The sequence below is a fragment of the Tursiops truncatus genome, chromosome 3 (genome assembly GCF_011762595.2).
Source record: "Tursiops truncatus isolate mTurTru1 chromosome 3, mTurTru1.mat.Y, whole genome shotgun sequence".
Classification (NCBI taxonomy): domain Eukaryota; kingdom Metazoa; phylum Chordata; class Mammalia; order Artiodactyla; family Delphinidae; genus Tursiops; species Tursiops truncatus.
Window position 1 is genome coordinate 143,680,803 of NC_047036.1, and position 27,389 is coordinate 143,708,191.

Here is a 27,389-nt window from a genome sequence, read left to right on the forward strand (position 1 = left end):
TAAACCTATAAAAAGGTGTCACCTTGAAGGCACACCTGTTTGAATTTAAAATTATTTTGTTGTGGGTTAGTGAGGGGACATGGACACAGAAAGGAAGCTGATGACCTATTTCTTGATTGGGGTGCTGGTCACTTGAGTGTGTTTCTTTTGTGAAAATTTATCAAGCTGCACACATGATTTGTGTACTTTTCCATTCTCGCATGTATTTTTCACTTCAACAAAAAGTTAATTTAAAAAATAACAGGCCACGGGCTTCCCTGGTGGCGCAGTGGTTGAGAGTCCGCCTGCCAATGCAGGGGACACGGGTTCGTGCCCCGGTCCGGGAAGATCCCACATGCCGCAGAGCGGCTGGGCCCGTGAGCCATGGCTGCTGAGCCTGCGCGTCCGGAGCCTGTGCTCCGCAACGGGAGAGGCCACAACAGTGAGAGGCCCGCGTACCGCAAAAAAATAAAATAAAATAACAGGCCACATCCCACTTCAGCAGCTTTGGGTATAAACAGTGCATTTCACAGTGATTCTCCAGAGGGTAATAATTCCAGCCCCTGCTGGCCCAGTTGGCAGAGTCTGTTCTTTTTTGGGTTCCCTTCCCTGGAAGGTTTCTAAATGTGCCCATGGAACACACTCACTTTCCACAATCAGCCCTGGCAGCGCTGATCCCCACGGCGACCCTCTCCTTCTTAGGGCCAGGACTTGCCATGCTTCACAGGCTCTCCCATTCTGCTAACAACTCCCCTCAGCACTTGCCCCTAGTGTAGACCCCCCATCCAGCAGCACCGATGAGCAGGGTGTTTAGCAGGATGGGGTGCTCACGGAACGGGCACCCCCCATTTTAGCTGTATCCCCATCTTATTTCCTCACTGATGACTCCTCTTGTCTTTTTACCATGTTTGCGCTGCCAATAGGTGGGTAACGATTGTTAATTACCTTAAAATTTTTCCAAAAGTGCCTATCTGGGGAATTTGCTTAAGTCAGTGCCTCCAGCTGTGGATCCAGCTAGGTCCCTCCCCTGAGATCCCCACGTCCAGCAAAGACCAGAGTGCAGAAAATGAAAGCTTCAAATTGGAAATAAAACATGTGCCTGGAGTCCCTGTTCCATGCTCACGACGAGGTCTCCGAGGTCCTCCCTGTTCAGGTGTTCCGGCCACTCATCTCTTCTGGTAAAGCCTGGCTTCCATCCTCATCCTCATTCTCTTCATCACCACCATCATTGCAAACTCAGCAGAGACGTAATGCTACCCATGGTGCAGAATGACTTGTCAGTTACTCTGCAGGGCAGTTTTGTTTCCCAAACTTCCCAGTGTTCCATTTTAACTTTAACTTTCCTTATGCATAATCAAAAGGTCCACTCAGGTATTTTAACCAAATCCAAAGAGCAGAGCAGCGTCTCCTTCATGACTGTCCCTTCTACCTCCAGACACTGAAAATTGCTAGCAATCTCCAAATAAGCCTCTCTAGCCTCAGAAAAATTCAGGTCCCAGCAGGTGATGTTAAGTGGAAAGGGGAGGTGATGAAATTGCTCAGACTATGGGATTAAGGACTTGGGAGAAACGCTTCTCTGGCCTGTCTCCCAAGAATGACTGTCCCTTTCCTGAACAGTGGGGCTGTGTTTACCTTAAAGACACAGCGACTCTTACATGGGGCCGATTTTCCTCTTCACATCAGCAGGTAGAAAGCTCAGAGCCAGGTCTGTGGCCGCGGGTCAGGAAGTGGGACCTCATGGTATGCAGTGAGCTCTAATCTCATGCCACTGGCTTCCTCACTTTCATTGTCCCTTGTCTCATTTTCCTTACTTTTTTTTTTTTTTTTTTTGCGGTACGCAGGCCTCTCACTGCTGTGGCCTCTCCTGTTGCGGAGCACAGGCTCCGGACGTGCAGGCTCAGCGGCCATGGCTCACGGGCCCAGCCGCTCCGCGGCATGCGGGATCTTCCCAGACCGGGGCACGAACCCGTGTCCCCTGCATCGGCAGGCGGACTCTCAAGCACTGCGCCACCAGGGAAGCCCTCATTTTCCTTACTTTAAATGGATCACTCTGTTGTGTCCATTTTTGTAAGCCTTAAAATCCTTTATCAAGACACAAAGAAATACTGCTTTTAAAACGCAGTAAGATTACAGCTAAAGGCATACCTCATTGACACTTCACAGATTGTGGTTTTTACAAACTGAAGGTTTGTGGCAACCTGGCGTCAGATGATGGTTAGCATTCTTTAGCAATAAAGTATTTTTTAATTAAGATATGTACTTTTTTTAGGCATAATGCTATTGCACACTTAATAGACTGCAGTATAGTGTAAACATAGATCTTTTAGGCACTGGAAAACAAAAAAATTCGTGTGACTCGCTTCATTGCAATAATCACTTTATTGCGATAATCGCTTTATTACGGTGGTCTGGAACCAAACCCATAGTATCTCTGAGGTATGACTGTACATGATAGAACTGTAGATAAACGTTGGATGGTAACTTGGAGAGAAGGTAATTGTATTAGGGTGATAGTGTTACAGGTAATTTATTTTCCTTTTCAAATGTACATTAATATTGTAGAGTGCAATAAATATTTTTAGTAATTCCTTCTGATTAAAAATTGTATGTTTGTGTTAGAAAATGTAGCAAAGACAGAAAAATACAAAGACGAAAATGAATGTTATTCATCATTCAAATCTCTCTAGATAGCAGTATTCTCTTTTTGCTATATTTCTCGCTGGTCTTTTTCCAGATGTGTGTGTGTGTGTGTGTGTGTGTGTGTGTGTGTATTTGTTAACTGTGTATATTTTACAAATTTAACTTATTCCTTCTTTGTGGTTTTTTGTAAATTATTGTTTTTATATAACAGTAAGTTTTGGACATTTCCCAAATGTTCAGTATCCTTCAGCACCATCGTTTTAAATCACTTAAGTTGTATAGTCCCCGTTTTATATGTGTACCGTATTTATTTGACAGATTCCCCTTTGTTGGACATTCAGGTTGCTCACTAATCGTCATTCCTTTCTGGGTTTACCTAGATGGCCAAATAAGCCAACTTGACCAAAATGTGTTTCTTCTATAGAAGATTTTTTTTTCTTTTTCCTTGCAGTGGTCTCCGGTTCGTCATCCAGCTCTAAGTATGACCCTGAGATCCTGAAGGCTGAAATTGCCACAGCAAAATCCCGGGTAAGTCCTCTTTGCTTATACTATTGATGGGGGTCACTGAGGCAGCCTTAGGCTACTAGCCCACCCACAAGAGCAGAGGAGATGCTTCAACCAGGCAGTGCAGCCAGTGCTGACTAACAAGATTCTAAATAATGACAATAGTAGCAGTAGTAGCCGTCGTTTCTGTAATAGTGATGGTGATAGCAGCCACCGTTTCTCAAGCACTCACTCTATGCCAGGAGTAGCCCTAAATGCTTCACGAGTTCTACCTCATGCCCTTGAGACAGCCCCACGAAGTAGCCACTGTCAATATCTGCATTTTGAAGATGAGCCGACAGTGGCTTGGGGGGGACTAAGTAACTTGCCCAAGGTCACAGGGGCTCAAGGCTTACTTTAAAGTTTTTAGTGTAAGGAGCTATTTTGCTGGGACTTCCCTGGCAGCCCAGTGGTTATGACTTCGCCTTCTGATGCGGGTGGCCGGGGTTTGATCCCTAGGCGGGGAGCTAAGATCCCACATGCCTAGCGGCTGAGAAACCGAAAACATAAAACAGAAGCAATAATGTAACACATTCAATGAAGACTTTAAAAATGGTCCACATCAAAAAGATCTTAAAAAAAAAAAAAAGATGCTGTCTTGCTAACCACTGCTTATTCTGCAGTACTGTATTTGATTACTTCCTGATTACCTTAGGGGGAGAGATATTTTCATTCCCCCTTGACTGATGTGGAAACGGAGGATCAGCCGTCAAATGACTTGCTCAAGGTGAAGTCAGTGTTGTGAACACTGGTTTAGTGCACCTTCACATAGGTCCTACAAATTCAGATGCCTGCAAGAACACATGAAAGGGGGGCGGGGGCTGGCAGTGGGGCAGTAGGGAGCAGTGGGGACTGTGTAGCCTAGGGGGTGGGCCCTGTCTAAAGGGGTAGTGGGATTTCAGCCCTACGCTCGTATGGCCATGCTGGAATGTAGGCTCCGCATTGGCAGATCTTCCAGTATTTTTAGAAAAGAACTGTATATCTAGGCCAAGTATATGAAACATCTCAATATTTAATCATTAGCAACTAATTTTTAAAAATTTAATAGCACTGCAAGCCAAACAAAGCAATCCTGCAGGCTGAAGCTGGCTCCCTGGCCGTGTCTTGCCTGTAAAGTTACCACGATGCCTCTTACCTCCATGCACTAGCATATCCAGTGCCTGCTTTAAGTAATGCACGACCCAGGAAATTGCTGTTCTCCTCATCTGTCAGAATAGGAAGGGGAGGCTCACAGAGGTGAGGTGGCATGAAAGAGGTTAGCCAGCTCCTGTCCGCTGCCTGTTTCTCTGGCGCAAGGGCAGCTAGGAATGACCTGCAGGACAGCTGGACTGGGATGCCAACCGAATGTGCAGCTGCTGAGACCCAGGCGACATCAGTGAGGGGGGCCCGAGGGATGTTGACCTGATCATTATGCAGGGGCAGTGGGGGACTCTGGATTGATACCAACCTCTGACCCAGCCCCGTGTGTGGTCTTCTGCCATCCAGGTTAACAAGCTGAAGAGAGAGATGGCTCACCTCCAGCAGGAGCTACAGTTCAAAGAGCGTGGCTTTCAGACACTGAAGAAGTAAGTCCACCCTGCGGTGTGGGGCATGGGGATTGCCCCCAAGCCGTGCTCCCCTCCTGTCCTCTCTGTCCCCCTCCCCTTCAGTCTCTCTCCATCCTCCTGGAAATGGGGCTCTCTAATCATTCGATTCCAGTTCTATTCCACTGGCATTTACTGTCACCCAACATGGAGGTTTGGAAAGGGAAAAGGGGAATCATTTCAGACCACCTGGTTCTCATCGTCCTCTGAATTCCCGAAGCCGTTAAAGTCTGTTCCATTCAGTTGAGTTTTGCCAGCCGGTCATAGAAACAAGCGTCGTTGGGCATTTCTGTGCAGCAGTCTCATCCCCTCCAGTAGATCCGGGAGAGTCTGATACGCACACAAACAAAACCGCCTCTTTCCATGGCCCCTAAAAGTGAGCAACGACTTCCGCTAGTGAGCTCCCCAGAAGGAACAAGGATCTCTTCCACAACAAACGAATTATTAGGAGAGTGGGCACCATGCCGTGCATGCTGTGCTTATGGGTGATTGCAGGGGTTTCCAGAACTTTGACCAAATGTAATTTTCACTTTTAGAAGCTGACTTGCAGCCAAGCAAGTATATAGCTCTGTTGTTTCCTTAGAGAAGATGTCTTCATTGTCACTCTCATGATCATACTAGCTAAGACTTGTTGAGCAGATACTCTGTGCCAGGGAGGACTTTCAGTGTTTCTGCACGGGTGACCTCATCACAACTCTATAAGCAGTGCTCTTTTAGCTGACCCCATTGTATAGATGGGCACATAGTCAGTGCCCCTAAGAGTTAGCTTATTGTCATTGTTAACCACGGGGATCATCGAGACTTGTGCGTTGAGTCATGTTCAGTACATCTGATGGGCTTACGGGATGGTCATTACAGAGGTGCCTGGTAGCCCTCGTGGGAGCTCCAAGGAGTACAGCCAGTAGGTTTCTCTGTTCTAAGGGACGTCCACTTGGATTCCCAGAGAGGCCACCTCTGTGCAGACAGCAGCTTCTGTAGACACTTGCTGTTTCACTCTCCCTGACTGTACCTTTTTTATTTTGGCTGTACGCGGGCCTCTCCCTGTTGTGGCCTCTCCCGTTGCGGAGCACGGGCTCCGGACATGCAGGCTCAGCGGCCATGGCTCACAGGCCCAGCCGCTCCGCGGCACGTGGGATCCTCCCAGACCGGGGTGGGGGGGGGGGGGCACGAACCCGCGTCCCCTGCATCGGCAGGCGGACTCTCAACCACTGTGTCACCAGGGAAGCCCTGACTGTACCTTTACCTCATTCCCTGGACCTCAGTCCACTCTTCACCACTCTGTGGCCACAGCCCCGAGCCTTTGGGTGTCTGTCTCCAAGTCCAATTAATCGAGCGAACTGTGACCACCAGTCAAGGGGCCGGTTGGTTCTTATTCACATCTCCCCACTCCCCAAACCCCGCCCCACCCCCACCCCCACCCCCGCCCGGGTGAGTTATCACAACTATCCCAGAACACAGGGTAGAAGGAAGTATGGCTTTGGATTATAGATTGTGTAGAGTACCTTTTTGTGTTCTGTATTATGGCTTTGTGTTTATATATTTGTGTTTACATAGATATATGTTATTTCAGTAGGTATATATACATATGCCAATCCCGTCTCTCAAACCGGGTCCTGGTCTCATTAGGACAAGGGGCCGTGCTTTACGCTTCTTCGTAATCACCAGTGGTGCCAAGGACAGTTGAGGGCAGTACTGTGACTTCAGAAAATTCTTTAGTGGAGCAGCTTCTGAGCACATAGTTTAAGGGCTACTCACTCTCAGCGCAGGTGCCCTTCCCTTTCCTCTCCCGCCTCCCCACTCCCCACTCTGGGATCCTCTGGAGCTTCGGGTTAAAACACTTCCCATTATCCTCCGAGCCACCACAAACCTGTTTTACCACTTTGTCACCCTGCAGCAGCATTGAAAATTCTTGTTGCTTGGTAAGCTGACGCTGAAACCCCAAAGACAAGCCTCCTTTCTTTCCCCTTCCCTCGCCCGCCCGTTTGATATGGGGCCCAGATAAGACTGCATCGCGGCTCTGGCTACCCACACTCCTGGCCGGAAGCCGGCCCCGTGTTCACTGTGGAAGAAGTGAAACCATCCTGCTTTAATGGGCACCTTGGCAGAGAGGGTTAGGGATGTTGCCGCAAGGGACAGATGGCCCAGGTTCAAATCTCAGTTCCCTGGGAACGTGGAAAAGTGGCTTAACCCCCTTGAGCTCCTGTTTCTTTATCTGAAAAATAAGTTATTGTAAACATTGAATTGGAAAATCCACATGGAGCGCGTGACTCTGCCTGGCACATAGGGAGAGCCCAGTGAGCGGAAGAGGGTGGTGACCTCTAGCTACTTGCCTGCCTGCGCTTGGGAAGGAACTCAGATGAACTCTGCGTCCTCCCTGGGCTCGAGGCCGCGCTGGGTATGTGCTTGTGTACCCGTCTCCTCGTCTCTACTCCCTTTAAGAGCAGTTTTTATTCTGCCTCACTGATGGGGCTGAAAATAGACCTGCGAGACCCCCTAGCTTGTGAGCGTCAGAGCTTGGTTTGGAACCCGGGACTCTTGGATTTTGAAGCTCGTGTGTTAATACCTCCCTTCCTGGTATCATCCCAGATGACCCCCTCCCCAGACCCAGAAAACATCAGGCCCCTTACCCTCTCGCTTGGGACCCTTTTCAGTGTCTAGTGGGGGATGACCCAGTCACTTCGTGGCCTCCTCTCTTTTCAGAACCTGGGGGAAGCTGAAACTCATCCCTTTGTTCACTTCATGGTCAGCAAACCCAGTTTTAAAAAGCAAAAAGGTGGCTGAGGATTGAAGCATACCTCGTAGAGGAGCCTGAAAAGAAAACTCAAGCCCAAAGCTTGGGATTTGGCCCTGTCAGCTGCCCTGAGCCCTCATCAACAGGGAAGTCTAGGCCCACCAGCCCCGTGGGAGGAGGAGGGCAGGACAGCATCTTTCTGCATGTCCCCAGGGCCACCCTGCCCAGGTGAGGGTTGTCTGGACAAGTCCAAGAGGAGTCGGCCGCCGTCAGAGCCTTTGCCTTGCGTCTCTCTGGCTGCCCTGTGGCTGCCGGGTGTGTGACTCTCTCAAGTGCTGCGAGAAAGGACAGCTGTGTAATTTGGAAATCCTAAAACACACCCTCTCCTTCCCACCAACCACGCAACTTTTCTCTCCCTTAAAAAAAAAAAAAAAAAAAGATTCATTCACTGGGTGCATAATGGTAACCCTTTGTTCTCCTCCCCCGCTCCCTAGTCCTAAGAGTGTTCCTTCTCCCGGCTACTCTCTGGAGCCAGATTCCAGAGGCTGGGTTGCTAAGGCCGCCGGAAGCCATCAGGTAGAAGGCGCCTGAGGAGGCCGAGGCCCGGCAGACAGACCACGTCTGTCCCTTCCTGAGGATTCAAAGCCACCCTCCCCCCGTTGGCAGAGGACAGCCGGGCACAGACCCTTCCCCAGAGCCCCCAGCCCTGTTCAAGCAAACCGCGTCTCCCCCGCACCCCTTTCCCATTTGGGGCAGGGCCACCTCCGGTCCCAGACACTCGGCTCTGCTGGGAAAAAGCTCCCTGTAGACTAATTTTTCAAACTAGATCTGAGACCAGTCTTAGCCGACCGGGCGGGCTCGCCCAGGCCCAAGTCCTCGAAAGGAACAGACAGGCTATTTTTAGTGGGAAGACATAACTGGGGCTTTGTCTTCCCCACACGGAGGAGGCTGAAATAACGGAAGGGGGAGGGCCGAGCTGAGACCGCATCTTCCCCCCACCCCCTACCAACCCACTCCCCTGCTCACAGGCCCCGACAATGAGGTCAGGATGGCAACCTGTGATTCCCCAGTCAGGTTATTTTTAGCCCAGGACACTTTGGCCTCTAGCAGGAAACCAGAAAGGAATGCCTACGAGTGGTTTCTCATCCTGAAATAATGGGTTTGTGGTGTTCCCGTAGCCTGTAAAACTTCCTTTTCTTCCCCGGGAACTGAAACCTCGGCCCTAGCCTTTGATGAAAGTGTGAAGCAGTTAAATTTTCTCTCTGCCCTTCAGAACCTTTTCCACAGCACAGCCCTCCTTCCCCAGAGGGCTGGGCTCCCCACCACCTCTGATTTGTCTGACCTTCAGAAAAACGACACCGTTACCCTTGGCTTTTTTACTCCCATCGTCCCCCATCAGAACGAACCTGTGTGTAGGGCCTGGATCAGCTAGGAAGCTCCCAAGGATGGAAGTATTCTAACTCCTCACATTTGCCTGGTGCTCCCTAGTTCCCCACCTGATGTTCCATCCTTATCCCATTTGACATTTCCTCACAGCTCTGTGAACGTGGGCCGGGCAAGATGACATTATCCAGGTTTTCTCAGAGGAGGAAACTGAGGCTCCATGTGCGTGAGGGCCATGCCCAAGGTCACACTACTAAGTGGTAGGGCTGGGAGTTCTGCATCCTTCTAACCTTTCCTTCCCTGTGGCCATTAACGAGAGGAGCAAAGTCATCCCTGTGGTTCTCACCAGGGATGACTTTGCTCCTCTCCCCCAAGAGACGTGAGGTAAAGGATGGAGACATTTTTGGTTGTCACAACTCAAGGTCAGGATGCTGCTAGCATCTAGTGGGCAGACACCGGGGGTGCTACCAAACAGCCTACAATGCGCAGGACAGCCCGACAACAAGCCCCAAGAATCCTGAGGTTGAGAGAGCCAGATTAAAGGACATGAAAAGATGTTCAACGTTGCAGATCATCGGGAAATGCAAATCAAAGACCACAATGAGCTATTACTTCACACCTGTCAGAATGGCTATCATCAAAAAGAACACAAATGACAAATGTTGGTGAGGATGTGGAGAAAAGGGAACCCCTCCTACACTGTTGGTAGGAATGTAAATTGGTGCCGCCGCTGTGGAAAACAGTATGGAGGTTTCTCAGAAAACTAAAAACAGAACTACCACATGACTCAGTAATTCCACTCCTGGGTATATATCCAAAAAACACTAATTCAAAAAGATACATGTACCCCAACGTTCATAGCAGCATTACTTACAATTGTTGAGGTGTGGAAGCAACCTAAGTGTCTGTCAACAGATGAATGGATAAAGAACGTGGTATATATACTGTATACAATGGAATACTACTCGGCCATGAAAAAGAATGGAATCTTGCCATTTGCAGCAACATGGATGGACTTGGACGGCATTATCCTAAGTGAAATAAGTCAGACAGAGAAAGACAAATACTGTATGATATCACTTATATGTGGAATCTAAAAAATACAACAAACTAGTGAATAAAACAAAAAGAAGCAGACTCACAGGTATAGAGAACAAACTAGTGGTTACCAGTGGGGAGAGGGGAGGGGGAAGGGGCAGTATAGAGGTAGGGAGATAAAAGGGTTATTATGGGATTATAGGAAATCGTGTGGGTGAAACTTTTGAAAATTGTCAGGTACTATAGAATTTAAAGAATCTTTCATTCAATAAATAAAGTAAAATAAAACAAAATAACGTTAAGGGGGAAGAAAAGGACTGTTCCATGCCAGATACTAAAACTACACAAACATATTCAAGCCTGTCGGATCAAGTCTAGGACATTACCACATAAATGATTAATTATAGCACAACATACTGAGTGCAGTGTCACAGCTATGCACAACGTGTTATGAGAACACCTAGCCCAGCCTTGGAGGACTCAAGGATGTAATCAGGGAAGGCTTCCTGTAAGAGTTGACTTCAAGAATGGTGTTGCTTCTGCAGCCCCACACTATGGGACATTTGCAGTTTGACAGGGACCTTCTGTGCCTTATCCAATAGGCAGGACCTGGGGAAGAAGGGTATGCAGGGAAGAGAGGAGACTTCTTCCAGGACTGAAGCACTATGGTCTATGCTTTTCTTCTGGGGAAACCCCATCCCTCGGCCTATCTCTCTCTGTCTGACCTTTCCTGTTGACTGTCTCCTAGAATCGATAAGAAAATGTCTGATGCTCAGGGCAGCTACAAACTGGACGAAGCGCAGGCTGTCCTGAGAGAAACAAAAGCCATCAAAAAGGCCATCACCTGTGGAGAAAAGGAAAAGCAAGATCTCATTAAGGTACGCGAGTTCCCAGCGATGTGGGCCCCATCCCAGTTTCTCCTGAGCACCTTCCTACGCCAGGACTCATGTGGGCTATTTCCACATGCTGCAAGATCTGTGAGTTCTCCTCACTAGTTCTCTTGGGCTTTTAGTCTCATTTTTATAGAGGAGGAAGTGGAGGTTCAGAAGCATGAAGTGACTTGCCTGAGGTCACACAGCCAGTGCCAATGGCAGGGCTGGAACAGGAGCTCTCTGGTCTAGTCTAAAGGCCACCTCCTTGCCACCGGCTTTAGCCATCTGGCTTATTTTGCACAGAACCAAATGGAGGGAGATGGTTTCAACATTACCTGGACATCAAAATGTAGCATCTTTATAAGCATTTCATTTCATGTTCCAACTCTGTGCTGGGAAGTGACAAAGGATGACAGATACGATTTAATATCTCTCAGGCAGTAGTGCCAAGCACTTTGCAAGCACTGTGCCTCACTTATCCCTGACATCAGTGCTAGGTTATCTCCATCATACAGCCAAAGACCGCGCAGATCAGAGAGTAAGTGGTAGAGCCAAGATTCAAAGCCATGGACAACTGACTCAGAAGCCCATCCTCTTAACCCCTGTACGTCCCACCTACCCTCAAAGGAACTGCCTCCTTGACCTCTGAGATATTCTGTTTTCATTCCCATCGGCACATGAGCAGTCAAGCTCAGAGACACTGTAAATGAGTTGGTGAAGGAAGCTTTGCACTCTGTGAGAAACAGAATAATTTCATAGCTCCTGCCCAGGACTGCAGCCCAGTGACAAGACATTAGCAGACAGTGAGGCATGTTCCGATCGTGTTTAGCAGTTAAGAGTACCAAGTCGGAGAGACCAAAACCAAATCCTGGTTCTGTCAGTGCCAGCTTCTCCCTGTAACAACTCCCTCGTGGATAAAATGGGGGATAATCAGAGGTTACTCCTCGCAGGACCGTGATTAGGATTAAATCAGATCATGGTAGAGCTGACAGTTATTGAGTATTGACTGAACTAGTGCTTTACACTGGTCATCTCGTTTCATCGATATGATAGCCCTGTGAGATAGGACCCGTGATTATTCCCATTTTGCAGGAGAGGAAACTGAGGCACAGAGAGCTTCATCAACAAGCTCAGACCACACAGCTAGGAAGTAGCAGAGCAGGGGTTCCAGCTCAGTCCGTGTGTCTCCAGGGCCAGTGTCCACACTGGGTGACCCCACGTAAAGGGCCTGGCCCAGTGCTTGGCACCTCCTCACTAGTAGCTCTTTACAGGCTACGTGTGGGATGTCTAGGGGGAGCATGGGTTCCTAGTAGATTCATAGAGAGTGACAGGCCCAGAGCTCCCTCCCAGGAGGGTGCGTCGCCAACCCTGCCCTCCGTTCCAGAGCCTCGCCATGCTGAAGGACGGCTTCCACACCGACAGAGGGTCTCACTCTGACCTGTGGTCCAGCAGCAGCTCTCTGGAGAGTTCAGGTTTCCCGCTGCCGAAACAGTACCTGGATGTGAGCTCCCAGACGGACATCTCAGGAAGTGTGAGTAGACGGCGTGTGCTGCTGCTGCGGGCCCCCAAGGGACAGAGTACCCTTCTTGTGACTCACCTGAGGAGCTGGCTGGTGAATGTCTATGGGCCTGGCTGCTAACTCAGCCTTCTGGAGCTCCGTTCTCTTGCAGACCTCCTGGCCCCCGGATGACATGAGATGATGATGTGGAGAAAAAGCCAGCACTGACTCCCTGGCCACGTGAATGCATCACTAGATGCTGCACAGAAAGTATGTCTGAAGGACCAGGCGTCTTTCTCTGGTTTCCTTCGTGCTAATTTGCAGCGCCATTCTGTTGTTCTTTCACCAGCTGGGAAACAGGATATTTCCCTCCTGTTCATCCCAAAACAATGCATACAGCTTTCAGACAGCTGCTTGCCTCCCAGTTCAAAAGCTCAGCCCGGTCAGAGTAATGAATAGTGCAAGTGCTGTCCCAGACGTCGCTCCTGAAACACTTAGAACAGGACTGACCCACGGCAATCCATAACTCTGAAGAGCTTTTGTTTTCCTAGAGCAGGTGACATTGAATGAACCAGCCTCCATGGCTAAATGCTATTCTGTCTGGTCTCTATAGTCGTGTTCCCACTTGTGAGGGGAAGCTGTGTTCACGTCTGATGGGGTGAGCCTTGTAGCTTCTTGCCACTCCCGACAGAGCGTGGCGTGGCAAACGGGGCCGCGCTCTCCTTCCCCACACCACCCATGTGTCCAGCTACAAGCCACCCGTGGGCCGAAGTATTTGTGAAGGAACTGTGTGCCTTCTTCCAAGTTCTGGGACCTTCCTCTCACTCACTCAGTGTTGCGCTCCTGACTGCAGGCTCCCTGAGTGTCTGGTGGGCCCCCTCCGCAGCACGCCCAGAACGGCTGTCTTGTGTATTTGCTGTCCGTGTTTCCTCCTGACCAGCTGTCCGCCATGCTTCTGGTGCTTGAATGGGCTCCAAGCCATTTGGGGCTGCAAGACGATATTCTGGGCCCTCGGCTTCTCTTCTAGAAGTGTTAAATGTCTGAGTTTGGGGCTCTCCCCATGCCTTAAGGAAAGAAAGTGTTTTTCCCCTAACTAGCTTCCCTGCAATTCACACAGCCAGCTCAGTAATTGGGGACTATTTTTAGCTACTTCCCACACAAGCTGTCAAGTCTCTCATGAGCTCCTGAAACCCAGCTCAGCACTGGCCACAATAGCCATATAATTCCCGACTCGTTCTTTCCTCCAGTTCGGCACCAGCAGCAACAATCAGTTGGCGGAGAAGGTGAGATTGCGCCTTCGATATGAAGAGGCTAAGAGAAGGTAACTAGAGGCTGGGGTCTGGGGGTAGGATGGCCCCAACAATGATAACTACCATTGTAGAGTGTCTGCTCTGTGCCTGCTTTTTACACATCTCATCATGTTTAATCCTCACAAAGATTGTGAAGGTATTATCATCTTCATACCTTAATCCTCTCTGAAACTCAGGAAATGACTCAACCAGGGACACTTAGCTAGATGAAGAATGGAACTATGCTTTGAACCATACTTTAAACCTCAAAGCCTCATAATCTTTCCACTTGCCCGCCTGAAAATCAACCTCTAAAATCAAGGTTTACCAACAATCGTACAAGTAGTTTGGTGTGAAGGAGCACAGCTGGGGTTTTAGCAACAGGCGAAAAAGACTACGGATACTACCCACTTCAGTGTCTCCTGCCCAACTGGGAACAAGCTGTGTTTTTAAACTGTGTAGACACCAGGGACTTCAGATGTTCTGTGGCTTCACAGAATCCTAAGCAGCTGGGTTCCACTGCCGCAAATAAAATTAAAATAGTAATCAAAGCTGACATTTTTAGAGCATCTGTAACGGTCCACGCCATGTGGACAGGAATCTGATAGAAACTATTCGATAGAAGATGCAAAAAAGGAAATTTTTTGGTTATTGAACTCCAAAGTGCTGCAGTAACCAGCTTCAGGCACAGCTGGATCCAGGGATTCAAATGATGTCACATAGACTCAAACACTCTCCTTTTCTTAGCCCTGCTTGCCTTTGTGTTGACAGACTTTCCTGTCAAAGCAGAAAGATGACCCCCAGCAGTTCTAGGCTTACATACTACCAGGTTAGAAACCCCGGAGGACCTACCTTTCACAACTGTTTTAACAAACTTTGGGTTTGAAACTCACTGGATTTTCTGGGAGAACCAATCATTATTGCAGGGTGGGAGGAATAAGAATTCTGTGAAGGTCCAAGCATGGGTCACATGCACGACTCTGGGAAGGGGACTGAGGTCAGCTTTGTGGGAACCAAGTGACTTGAAAGTACGGGAGGACTGATTTCCCAAAGGAAATTTGGAATATTGTTAACAAAAGAAGGAGAAATTGGATACAGTTCAGGTGGGAAGAAACACATCCTGTGCACTATTTCAGCTCCCCCTAGAGGTCCAGCAAAACAGCACGATTTCTACGTTTGGACAAGCACTTCTTGTCCCCTCTGAAGGAGACCACTCTGAACCCCGGATCTGTTCCAGTTTGCTGGAATGCCTATCTTAGATGATCTGTTATGGAGAAAGGAAAGGACTGAAATCTTCCCTTTGGGGTTGAGCCATTAAACTTCTCATCACAGAGCTTCCTGGCTCATCCTTTATCTAGCTTTGTGCCTCCCCCTTCACCCAAAGGTAGTTGAGCACATGATTGACCGTGGGATTTTTGCAGAAACTAATGCCTGTGGCCGGAATACATCTCCGGTCAAAAATGTGTCAAGTGTAAAGAATAGAGCAGCCTGCTGAATGGGAAAGCAGAGGCTGCAGGTCTTGAAGCAGGGAGGGCAAGTGGCTATATAACGCAAGGTCTGATCATCGTATGCCAAGTTTTGTCACATGTGTGTTTCTTGGCAGAGGGTCTAGCACATTTCATCAGATTCTCCTAAGGATGTATGGCTAAAAGTTTAGGGATCACTGGCATAAGGAAAACGCCACCGGAAAGTACATCCAAGAAAGCATCAATTACCCCTTCAATGTCCCATGTGTAGTAGAGCCCCTGCCAGACCTGGCCATACCACTGTATCCTTGAAGCAGCTGGATGGATAACAGCAGCTACAGAGTTATCCCAAAGCCAGTTTTGATGGATTGCTGTATATGTGAATATGGAATTTAAATTAATTAACTCTGAGAATCCCTGCTGAGACACTTGGCTGGGGAATGAGCACATGTAGATGTGTTTCTCTGTATGGAATTTTCACTACACAGCATGGAGATCTTGTCCCGAACAGTGTTTTGAGTTTGGTCACATTGTTTGCAGATAAGATTGAACTGTGACGTCCCTGGTGGTGCAGTGGTTGGGAGTCCGCCTGCCAATGCAGGGGACACGGGTTCGATCCCTGGTCCAGGAGGATCCCACATGCCGCAGCACAGCTAAGCCCGTGCGTCACAATTACTGAGCCTGTGCTCTAGAGCCCGCGCGCCACAACTACTGAGCCCGCGTGCCTAGAGCCTGTGCTCCGCAACAAGAGAATCCACCGCAATGAGAAGCCTGCGCACCGCACCGAAGAGTAGCCCCCGCTGCCCGCAACTAGAGAGAGCCTGCCCACAGCAACAAAGACCCAACGCAGCAAATTATTTATTTATTTATTTATTTATTTAATTTAAAAAAAGATTTAACTGAGGGTCCAGAGGTCTGGGACCTCAGCAGATATTGACCACGTTTATGACCTGCAGTCTTAGGTGAGCCATATCCTCTCTGGCCGTCTGTCCAACAGGGTTACCACCAGTTCCTATCCACCCTTTAGGGATGGGGTGAGGCTAGGACAGTGATAGCTAAAAGCACTTTGCAAAGACTAAATCCTAAAGGATCACATGATTGCTTTTAAATATTTGAAGCAATACTCTTAGCAATAGTGTGAATCTTAATTTGATTCAACAATAATCATACCTAATGTCTATGTAGCACTTGGCATTATATAAAGAGCTCTTAATGATATGTTTTCACTTGGTCCTCATAACCCACCTTGCAGGTACCATCACTATTCCCATCTTACAGATGAGGATACTGTGTCTCAAAGCAGTGAAGGGCTCCCAACTCCTTCCTGTAACACTTACTAAGGGCCTGCAGTGTACCAGGCACTGTGCTAGAAGCTTGTGTTACCTAAATGATTCCTTAAGAAGGTCAGAGCCAAGACTCCAGCCCAAAGCCTCTGACCTCAAATCCTCAGCTGTTCGCAGGGTATTGCCGCCACTTTCTAGATTGAGAACACGAGGTTAGCAATGGCAGTATTTGCTGTGGTCGTAGTGGGCCCATGACTGCCACTGGTTCAGCACTTATGTGCCAGACGCACTGATCACAGAAGTGCTCATTTTCACACCAATTCTGAAGGAGGAGTAACTGTTTTCTTATATACAAGGCTCAGGGAGTGTGCCCAACATTACACACCTAAGAAGCAGTGAAACCAGGGACTAGGCAAGTGGCAGCAGAAACATTCACTGTGTGCTTGTTTAGCATGAAATGTTGTCCTCGGACATTTTACGAATTATGTCATAAAACCTTCAGCCGTTACCCTACAAGGAAGGAAGTTTTGTTATTCCCTTCAGAGAGACGAAGAGACTTGCCCAAGGTCACCTAGCTAGTGGTAGGAGGCTATTGCCTGGTGACGAATCCACCTCTACTTGATCAGGCTTCATGTCCCTGCGGGCAAGGACACTGCCTCTACCCTATCCCTGCAGAGCCTACTCACGGTTGGCACATGGTAGGCACCGCATACGTTTGTTAGATAAAAATCTGTTCCGTGAGACCACACACTGATTCAAAGGAAGTCAGTCACTGTCAAAGAGGATGCTCTGAGAACAGCATGGCCTCCTTGGACCATGTAACCTTGGAAACACAGTCTGTCACGCTGCTCCCGCATTGCCCTGGGCGCACCAGTCACGCTCACCCTCTTGGCCCGCAGGATCGCCAACCTGAAGATCCAGCTGGCCAAGCTCGACAGCGAGGCCTGGCCGGGAGTGCTCGACTCCGAGAGGGACCGGCTGATCCTCATCAACGAGAAGGAGGAGCTGCTGAAGGAGATGCGCTTCATCAGCCCCCGGAAGTGGACCCAGGGGGAGGTGGAGCAGCTGGAGATGGCCCGGAAGCGGCTGGAGAAGGACCTGCAGGCGGCCCGGGACACCCAGAGCAAGGCGCTGACCGAGAGGTGGGGCTGGGCTGGGGGCCGGGGGGCCGGGGCCCTACCCTCGCTGCCAGTCCGTCCTCCGGCCCCCAGCGGGGTGGGGAGAGGTGACGGGGAAAACCTGGGGTTCCTGGGCTCCAGCCCGAGGACACTCAGTTTAAAGATATCACCGCTTTCTGAAGTAGCGAATCTGGGTAAGTGACTCAGTATCCAGCTACCCCAGAACTTTACACAGGGAATCGCATTACCAAAAAATCTGCTTACCTGCAGGTTTTCAAAAATTATCTCCTAAGATAAACTCTATGTAATTTAGAGCAGTCGTTCTGCAACTTTGTGACAGTGATTCACATTGTAGTATTATCTCATAGACAACAGTTTCACAAAGCAGTGCATACTCTTTCTCTGTGTGACAGCCCTGTGATATTTTCTTTTATGTTGCATTTCTTTTCATGCTGGTCATGACCCACTAAATTGATTTCGCCACATGCTAACAAATTGCAATTTGCAGTTTGAAATACACTGGTTGAGATGGGGGTCGCGAGCTGAGATGTTTATAGGAGTCAAGCAGGTGATGTAAATGCCAGAGGCCCACCTGGCCGTGGGCCATGTGAGACTGGAAGGTACAGACCCCACTTGTCTAAAGCAGGCGCCGTCTGCAGCCAGTGGAGGTGCAGGCCCCAGGCTGCCAGAGGCCCCCCTATTTCAAGAAAAGAGTTGTTTGGATTTTTTTTTTTAAAATATTGGCAACTAATCCAAAAATTTCTTTAAATACCATGAGGGCTAAATCAGCTTCATCTGTGGGCTTGATTTAACCCGAAAGCCACTGGTTTCCATTCTCCGGTTGAAGCCTTATAACAGACTTTACTTCCTTCAGTGTCTCACCAGCCTCCACACCCACATTGCACAGAGCACAACTCCGTGTTCACAGTGGGTCCTACAATCCCCAGTTTCTCATTCATTCATTCATTCATTCAGTCCATCAGCCCGTTGTTTATTCATTCATTCGTGTAAGAAACGTCTTGTTGCACATATTTTGTGTGCAAGGCAATTTGGAGGATTCAGAAATGAACAAGTCACGATCCCTGCCCTGATACCCTTAAAATCTATGCAGTTATTTTCACTTGTTTTTTGGCAGCAGACTTTATTGAACAAGGCCCCTGCCCTTAAGGAGCTGGAGTTGAAGATGGTGATTTTCAAACTTTGTTGGGGGAGGGGGAGGTGGGGGAGAGGGATGAGCAAGGGAATTCCTCTTTCCAGTGAAATCAGAGGCAGAAGCCCAGTTTATAAAGCAGATAAACTTGTCTGGGCCCAGTGGCAGCAGGCCAGGCGTCCTAGGTGCCTGGCTGTGCTCCTTGCATCACCCCATCATGGGTCCTAAGATGCCTTCAGGGAGCCTCCCGAGTGCTAAGGAGCGCTGCTTGCAATCCCACCCTAGTAACTGAGTAAGCTCTGTTTGCACATGGTGGGGTGCCAGACGGGGCACGTGGACCAGCCTCTTACTGGCCTCTTGTAACCACATCACACAGTCCGTTGACTGGTCAATGGTGGGGAATCTCTCCCCACCAAGCCCCTTGTCAGAACTCCTACCAGGGATATGTCATTTTCCCCTCCTTTATCTTCCCCTGGGAAGATAAGCACTGGCCTCCCACCAGGCAGGTGGGAGAGGGAGGAGGAGAGGGCTTCAGTATTTGGTGCTTTGTAACCCTAGGAAGCACCTTCTAGAATTCTCTCTTAGTGCCAACACTTTGTCCTGCTTTCCCCAAGGCTGTCTGTGCACCTTGGGGACAAGGCCTGTGTCTAGACATCTTTGTGCCTTTAGTGTTAGTTGAATGCATAAATGGTTCGCCAGCCCGGGCAGACCCTTACAGGCCTCTGTATGCATCTCCTGATCTGTCTACCAGTCCTCTGGGCCCCTGACCCTACAGCCATCACTGGAAAGCCCTTAGCTTTTCATGATGCTCACAGCCAGCAGCTGAAGAGAACAGATCCCTGGCAACCTTACTCCTTGTTGGGTCAATAGAGAGACCCTTCCCACCACCTACCTTGTGCAAGTCATTGACCAATATGGACTTCAATGGCCTAATAGGAAAAAAAAAAAAAAAAAAAACAGGATAATTACATTGAATACTTATATATTCTGAAGGCAGGTGGTTGGACCAGATTGTGAATTGAGGCTCTTCTCTGCTATCATAATTTTGGTTTCTCGAAACTAGGATTGGATATTCTCTTAGAGACCCCTATACTACATGCAAAATGTACCATTAAGTACCAGACTCTGTAAGCTATATCATCTCATTTAAACCTCCCAGCAACCCTGAGGTTAATCTCCATTTCATGGTTGTGGAAACTGAGGCTCACCCAACATCACCAAATGGCAGAGCTGGGATCACAGCCCAGGCTTGCTGGCTCTGGAGCTCATGCTTGCCTTAGTCTCCTGCCCACTTAGAAGGTCTTTTATTATTGCCTTCAGCCCCGTCTTTCAAAGGTCTGATTGCTCCCCTGGAACAGTGAGTTCGCACGGCCCGTCCAGAGAAGCCAGAACCTCCACGCCGTGGCAGCTGCTGAGCAGGTGTCTCGAGGTCCCCGAGGGCAAGGTCCCCTGGGGGACATGCAGAGAGAAGCCGGGGGCACGTGGGCAGGAAGAGGCGAGAGCCTTGGGAAGGACAGGGACAGGGCTGACGGCTGTGAGCCTCCTGCACGAAAGAGAGGAGAAAGCCCACCCAGCCGTCTTCGTCCGTGTTCAGCTGTCTGCCTCTGGCCCCCTGTTTGTCTGTGTTCATCCCTCTGACTCTCTTGTTCTCTCTCTAGGTTTCTTTCTCTTTTTGCTTCTCGTGCTCCTCTCTCTCTTCTCTCTCTCTGTCTCTCAGCATGGGAGTATTAGACTCGTCACCTCACACAACAGCCTCTCTGTTCAAGGTGCCTTTGAGAAGGCCAGGAAGGGACGCATCCAGGAAGAGCACACCACAGGGCCTACCAAACCCCAGTGTCGAATCAATCAGCAGCACAGACGTCCCCCCAGGACTCCCCGTCCTGCACGCTGCTTCCTCCTCCCTCCCCAGGGGCCCTCCCCAGCACTCCTGAGAGCTGCAGTGCCTGTTAGAGTGCGGACTCCCTGCCCCCAGCCCAGGGACCAATTCCTCAGGCCTGAGATGGAGCCCAGGCTCTTGCATTTTTAACCAGTACCCCAGGCGCTGAGCCGCAGCTTGTGGGGGTTCCAGCCCCACCTCCTGGGTCCTCTGCCTGCTTCCGCGCTTGATGTGTTCTTGGCCTCCCGGCACGTGCCAGGCATCACATGCAGACACCGTATGGCCAGCGAAGCCCAATACCTGTAGGAGGCCGCCTCGGCATCTGTGTGTGGTTGCTGGTAGCTACACCCGTGTGCTCGGGAGGTCAAGGCCATCTGGCTCCCGGTCCCCTCAGCCTCCTGTTGGGGCTCTACTGGGGACCCGCACTTACTGCCAGAGCACACCTCTGTGGTCTCCTCCCAGGGGAGAGGAAAACAAAGGTGGAAATGGTGGCCTAGGCTGCGCCTTGACCCCAGATCTCACACCCTTTCAAGGTCTTGCTCTCATGAAGGGTCAGATTCCATAGTCGTGTCCATTGCGCTGAAAACTGGGATTTTGTTCCATAGTCGTGTCCATTGCGCTGAAAACCGGGATTTTGTTCATTATGGGCTCCATCTGCCAGCCCCCCTAGTCCCGGGCAGGACTCTGGAAAAACAGGGCTGGGGACAGAGCTGGCCAACAAACATGCCGAGGCCGCGGCTCCCGTGGTCTTTTCTGAAATTTCACAAGGCCAGTTCCCCAGTGACTGGTCCTGCCCCTCCCTTATCACTTTGCAGTTGTGTCTCAAGCAAACTCTGGTCTTCACGGCAGGGCCTGTGTTGGAGGCCTTGGGCGTGTCAGTGGAGGGATGGCGTGGTTAGGTTTTTCCATGGAAATGAACTCTTCCTCCCAGGCCCCAGGCTGGGTTGGCTGTGCTCTGGGAACAATGAGTCAGTCATTCCTCCTGCAGCAGGATGGCATAAGGGGATAAGATGCCAACGGTGGGACATATCTGTCCAGGGGAGATTTAACATCCAGGTCTCTCAGCAGAGCAAATGAGCTTTCCCTCCCATCAACTGGGGAAAAGTCTTCCATTCAGCAGTAACTTTCCAAGCACATCCATGTGGTGGGCGCCACGCTAGGGGCTGAGAGAGTGAGGCGCAGTTCCTGCCTTACAGTCCCCAGCCAGTGCAGCAGCTCGGAAACCTTACTGTGCCTAAAAGTCACCTGGAATGGGGAATAAAGATGCAGATTCCAGGGAATTCCCTGGCGGTCCAGTGGTTAGGACCTGGCACTTTCACTGCCGGGGCCCGGGTTCAATCCCTGGTTGGGGAACTCAGATCCTGGAAGCTGCACTGCGTGGCCAAAAAAAAAGATGCAGATTCCTGAGCGCTGCCCCTAGCCTTTCTGATTCAGTAGATCTAAGTAGAATCCAGGGATGTGCATTTAATAAGCACACCTCCCCTTCTGCGGGGGGAGCTCTGTGGGCCACAGACAGAGAGCCACTAATCTAGTGGATGCAGGAGAGCAGCCCAAGTCATGAGTGGGTGATGGAGCTCCTTCCCTGTCAGATCCAAGGAGCAGCACCCTCTCTGGAGCCCACCCAAGCTGCCCCCGTGGGGAATTTCAGGAGAAACTGGGGGCTGAGCAGAGCCTATATCCAGCCATCCCTTCTAAACTCAAGGGTTTTGCCTTCAGGAAGGGAGCTACTGAATTGGGCTCTGGTGTGGGCATGCCTGGGTGCAGGCCTTAGCTCCCGGGTTCTGACTCTGTCACGCTCACCTGGGTCCTCCCCAGGCTCTCTGGAACCACTCTTTTCAGCTCCTTGGCTGACTGTTGCCCATCCATTCAGCCTTGGGATGACAGACTCAGCGCTCAGTCCTGGACCCTCCTTTGTTTTCCTTCTGTATTTTACCCTAAGATGGTGCATTCATTTGTTAGGGCTGCCAAACCAAAGTTCCACAAACTGGATGACTTAAACAATGGTAATTTATTTCCTCACATTCCTGGAAGCCACAAGTCCAAGGACAAGGTGTTGGCAGGGTTGTTTCTCCTGAGATCTCTCTCCTTGGCCTGTGGATAGCCATCTACACATGGTCATCTACTGTGTCTTCACTTGGTCTTCTCTCTCTGCATGTCTGTACACAGCGTAGGGAGGGATGGTGAGGTGGATTCCTAATTCTGCCAGTAACTCTCTAGCTTTAAGTAAACGATTTAGCTCTAAGAGCCTCAGTTTTCTCGTATATAAAGTGGTTAATGGTTAAAAAAAAAAATTCTTGGGCTTCCCTGGTGGCGCAGTGGTTGAGAGTCCGCCTGCCGATGCAGGGGACACGGGTTCATGCTCCGGTCCGGAAAGGTCCCACATGCCACGGAGCAGCTGGGCCAGTGAGCCGTGGCCGCTGGGCCTGCACGTCCGGAGCCTGTGCTCTGCAATGAGAGAGGCCACGACAGTGAGAGGCCCGCGTACCGCAAAAAAAAAAAAATTCTTACTATGCAGGGTTATTGTGCAAATGATTTAAGGCAATGTTATAAGTTTCCCAGTCAGCCCCTGGTATATAGCAGGTGATGCATATAGCAGTTACTATAGGATTATACGTAGAGGCCATACCTCTCCAAACATCATAATATAATGCCTCCAGGAAGTTCTTGTGTGTGCGTCTGTGGGTCTGTGCGTACATCTCCGTGAGCCCATGCCTGTGATTCCTCTTATGGGCAGATGGAGGCGGGTTCCCTCCGAGCTCCCCACTCATGCCTTCTCTCCCTTCAGGTTGAAGTTAAACAGTAAGAGGAACCAGCTGGTGAGAGAGCTTGAGGAAGCCACCCGGCAGGTAGCAGCTCTGCACTGCCAGCTGAAAAGGTGAGTAGTAGGCAGTGGGGTGAGCGCTCCCCTGGGCACGGCCATATGCAGGCGTCCCGAGGCAGCCCAGCCCAGCTTCTGCCCTTCACGTGTCCTCCATGGCCTGAGCGTGCCCGTTTAGAAGCAGAGCAGGCAGCCGGATGATCTGGGGGACTCGCTCTGGGCCTGGTGTGGCTGGGGGCAGGGCCCTTCACCTCCCCAGACCACAGCCTCCTTGGTCCTCTGACAACACAACAGAAGGCCCCAGTTGGGTGCTAGTGTGTCTTGTTCACGTCTCTCCAGCCCACTTGCACAACGCAGAGAGGGTAGGCCTCAGGCTGGGGCCTCGGTAGGCAACGTGGCTGGAATTTTATCACAACATTCTGTTCTCATCAAATATTTTTAACAGTTGACAATGCTTTTCAGATTACACTTAGGATATAACGTTTCCTTTTTCAGAAAACGATATTAACGTGTAAAGAGTGAGTTGAGTTGAAGGAAAATACTAAGCAGCATTATTGGGGGTTGCATTCAGATATGGAGAAATATGCAAATGGAATGCCGCTGGTGGAGGTTTGAGAAACAGAGATATTGAGGAGAAAGTGGACTTTTAAGGCAGCTGGCTTGGGTTCGAATCCCAGCTCTCCCAGCTCGTAATTATGTGGCCTTCTCGGGATATCCTCTTTAGTGAAATGGGGATGCGTGGTCCACCCTGGAGACTGTCAAGAGGGTCTGATGAGGTGTTGCATTCTCAGTGCACGTGGTGCTTTTCGGGGGAAGTTCGGGGCAGCCCACCCACTCTGTGTCCTCGCCTTCCCTCCCCTGCCCCAGCCTCTCTGGCAGCATGCAGAGCCTGTCCTCGGGCAGCAGCCCCGGATCCCTCACGTCCAGCCGGGGCTCCCTGGCCGCCTCTAGCCTGGACTCCTCCACCTCAGCCAGCTTCACCGACCTCTACTATGACCCCTTCGAACAGCTGGACTCGGAACTACAGAGCAAGGTGGAATTCCTGCTCCTGGAGGGGGCCACGGGCTTCCGGCCCTCGGGCTGCATCACCACCATCCACGAGGACGAGGTGGCCAAGACCCAGAAGGCAGAGGGGGGCGGCCGCCTGCAGGCCCTGCGCTCCTTGTCCGGCACTCCAAAGTCCATGAGCTCCCTGTCCCCCCGTTCCTCGCTCTCCTCCCCATCCCCGCCCTGCTCCCCTCTCATCGCTGACCCCCTCCTGGCTGGAGACGCCTTCCTGAGCAACCTGGAGTTTGAAGACCCCGAGCTGAGTGCCACTCTTTGCGAACTGAGCCTTGGCAACAGCACCCGGGAGAGGTACCGGCTGGAGGAACCCGGAACAGAGGGCAAGCCTCTGGGCCAAGGTACAGGGCACCACATCCGGAGGGCGGGAGCCTCCAGGAGGGAGGAGGGTGGGAATTGTGCTCGGGTCCGAGTTCCAGACCCCAGTGATAATTATGGGCAACGTGGTTTTGGATTTTTTTTAATTAATTAATTTTATTTTTGGCTGCGTTGAGTCTACGTTGCTGCGCGTGGGCTTTCTCTAATTGCGGTGAGCGCGGGCTACTCTTTGTTGTGGTGCCCGGGCTTCTCATTGTAGTGGCTTCTCTTGTGGCGGAGCACAGGCTCTAGGTGTGTGGGCTTCAGTAGTTGTGGCATGCGGCCTCAGTAGTTGTGGCTCGCGGGCTCTAGAGCGCAGGCCCAGTAGTTGTGGCACACGGGCTTAGTTGCTCCGCGGCATGTGGGATATTCCCCGACCAGGGCTCAAACCCGCGTCCACTGCATTGGCAGGCGGATTCTTAACCACTGCGCCACCAGGGAAGCCCCTATGGGCAACATTTACTGACTGCTTTCTATGTGCCAGATCTTTACATGGTATATTGATTTATTTATTCATTCAGTAGGTATTTATTATGTGTTTACTATGGTCTAGGTCTTGAGCGAAGGGTTTTCCATGGTGGGTTCATTCATGCAACAGATATTAAGTACCTCCTGAAACTAAATGTCAGGTCCTGTGCTAATGGGTGTACATGGATTCATTCATTCTTTCATTCAACTGATATGCCATGTGGGTTAGTCACAAGGATACAGCGTGGAGGACAGACAAGGTCCTGGTTCCCGTGAAGCCTACATGCAAATGAAGGCACAGACAATAACTGGACAAGCAGACCAATAAAAGCGCTAGGAAGAAAATAAAACAGGGCAGGGCTTCCCTGGTGGCACAGTGGTTGAGAGTCCACCTGCTGATGGAGGGGACGTGGGTTCGTGCCCCAGTCCGGGAAGATCCCACATGCCGCGGAGCGGCTGGGCCCGTGAGCCATGGCCACTGAGCCTGCGCGTCTGGAGCCTGTGCTCCGCAACGGGAGAGGCCACAACAGTGAGAGGCCCGCGTACCGCAAAAAAAATAAATAAATAGAACAGGGCATGTGATGGAGCCTTTCAGGTTGGGTTAGGGCTGCCAGTTCAGATTGGGTGGTGAAGGAAGGCGACACTTGAACGGAGCCTTGAGCAGTGAGAGGGAGCCAGCCTTGGGAGAAGCAAGAGCAAAGTCTCTGAGGCTGGAGCAAGGGGCTGCAAGAGGGGCCAGAGGGAGGAGATCACCAACAAGGCAGAGAATTGGGCAGAGTACGGGTTGTGTAAGGTAAGGAGTTTACGTTTTACCCTCATTGCAGCAAGGATCCGTGTGACTGTTTGAAGCCAGGGAATGATATGACTCCCATTCTGATGGGAGTGATAGTCAGAAAAGAGCATTATGGTGTGGACTGAGATTCAGGTCGGAAGCTGATGATGACAGCTAAGATTTATTACAAGAAAAATCTTTATCTTTAGCAACAACCACATAATAAATTATAATAGTTAAAATTCATTGGGGTGCATTATGTGGTGAGCAATGTGCTTTATATGATGAAATAGGTTACTTCCATTATACCCATTTCACAGATGAGGAAACAGAGGTTCAGAGAGGTGCTTCCCCAGCAGGTGGGGAAGCAGGGATTGGAATCTGGGTGTTTCTGACCCCAGAGCCCAATCTCTTTATCATCGTGCTCCCCTTAGGACATGAGGCAGCTCTGTGTATTCATTCCTAAGACACTCCTGGTGCTTGCTGATGCCATCATGCCTATGGTATGAAGGTCAGGACTGAGCAGGGTGATTTATCAAGTTCAGGTGTGCAAGATAACAGGCACCGTTAGTAGGCGTACTTACTCACATAAGCCTCACAACACCACTATGAGGTGGGGGCTATTATTATCTTCCTCTTACAGACTGAAAGGAATGAGACTCAGCAAGGTTAAGTGACTTGTCCAAGGTCATTGTCACTGCTGTGAAGCGGTAGAGTCAGGACTGGCTCTAGGACCACCTGCCCAGAACCCACAATGAGCCACGTGCCAGCTCTGTCGGCAAAGGGCTCCTGGTCCTGGCTCCCGTGAGGCCAGCTAGAAGCTCAACCCACTTCAGCCGTCACCTCCAGGAATGTGTGGGAGGGCTGCCGCTGCACCCGGAGCTATCAGTTCCTTCGTGTGCAAGGGCCAGTGGGAGCAAGGGGGAAACGATGAGGTTTCCCAGTTAATTAAAGGCTCTGCTGGGTGCATGCCAGCCGCTTCCTTAGAAGAGGAGCTGAGAGATCCCTGGGGCTCCCTCACCGGGAAGGGAGTCTTGCTGAGTGCCCTCAAACAAAAATAAAAACAGGCTTCCTCAGCCGGTGGCAAGCTGCAGAAAATTGTTCCCTGGAGAGGAGGGGTGTGCAGGTGGTACCCCTAACAAGGTTCAAGAAGCGTTCCCGGCGCTCCCTGTCTAAAGGCTGCGATAAGCTGGATCGGGGATGCTGGGACCCCAACCGAGTGCAGGGAGCGACCCCCATCCCCCTGCCTCCCGCCACGACGTTCGTGCAGCTTGGGGGCCAGAGCCCGCTCGCGTCTCAGGTCGGCGTTTCTTCATGCCACCTCCAGAAGCGTTCCCCGCTGCCAGATGATGCCGGGCTGAGCCCAGACACTAAGCAGGTTATGCGATTAGTGCCACTGTTCAGTCAGCAGACAAATTAATCTCCTTAAGTGGTTTAGTGGAGGGTGGAGAGGGGTGGGTCCG

The 27,389-nt window shown here is 50.5% G+C and overlaps 1 protein-coding gene across 1 annotated transcript in view; it reads left to right on the forward strand.

The window, feature by feature from the left end:
* Positions 1-27,389, forward strand: part of WWC1 (WW and C2 domain containing 1) — a 153,105-nt gene that overhangs the window by 94,702 nt on the left and 31,014 nt on the right. The window contains exons 4-11 of the mRNA XM_033853548.2: positions 3,071-3,147; positions 4,648-4,727; positions 10,646-10,775; positions 12,154-12,300; positions 13,515-13,588; positions 17,205-17,447; positions 23,235-23,324; positions 24,135-24,670. Coding sequence (XP_033709439.1) covers positions 3,071-3,147; positions 4,648-4,727; positions 10,646-10,775; positions 12,154-12,300; positions 13,515-13,588; positions 17,205-17,447; positions 23,235-23,324; positions 24,135-24,670 — 1,377 coding nt within the window. The remainder of the gene's footprint in view (positions 1-3,070; positions 3,148-4,647; positions 4,728-10,645; positions 10,776-12,153; positions 12,301-13,514; positions 13,589-17,204; positions 17,448-23,234; positions 23,325-24,134; positions 24,671-27,389) is intronic.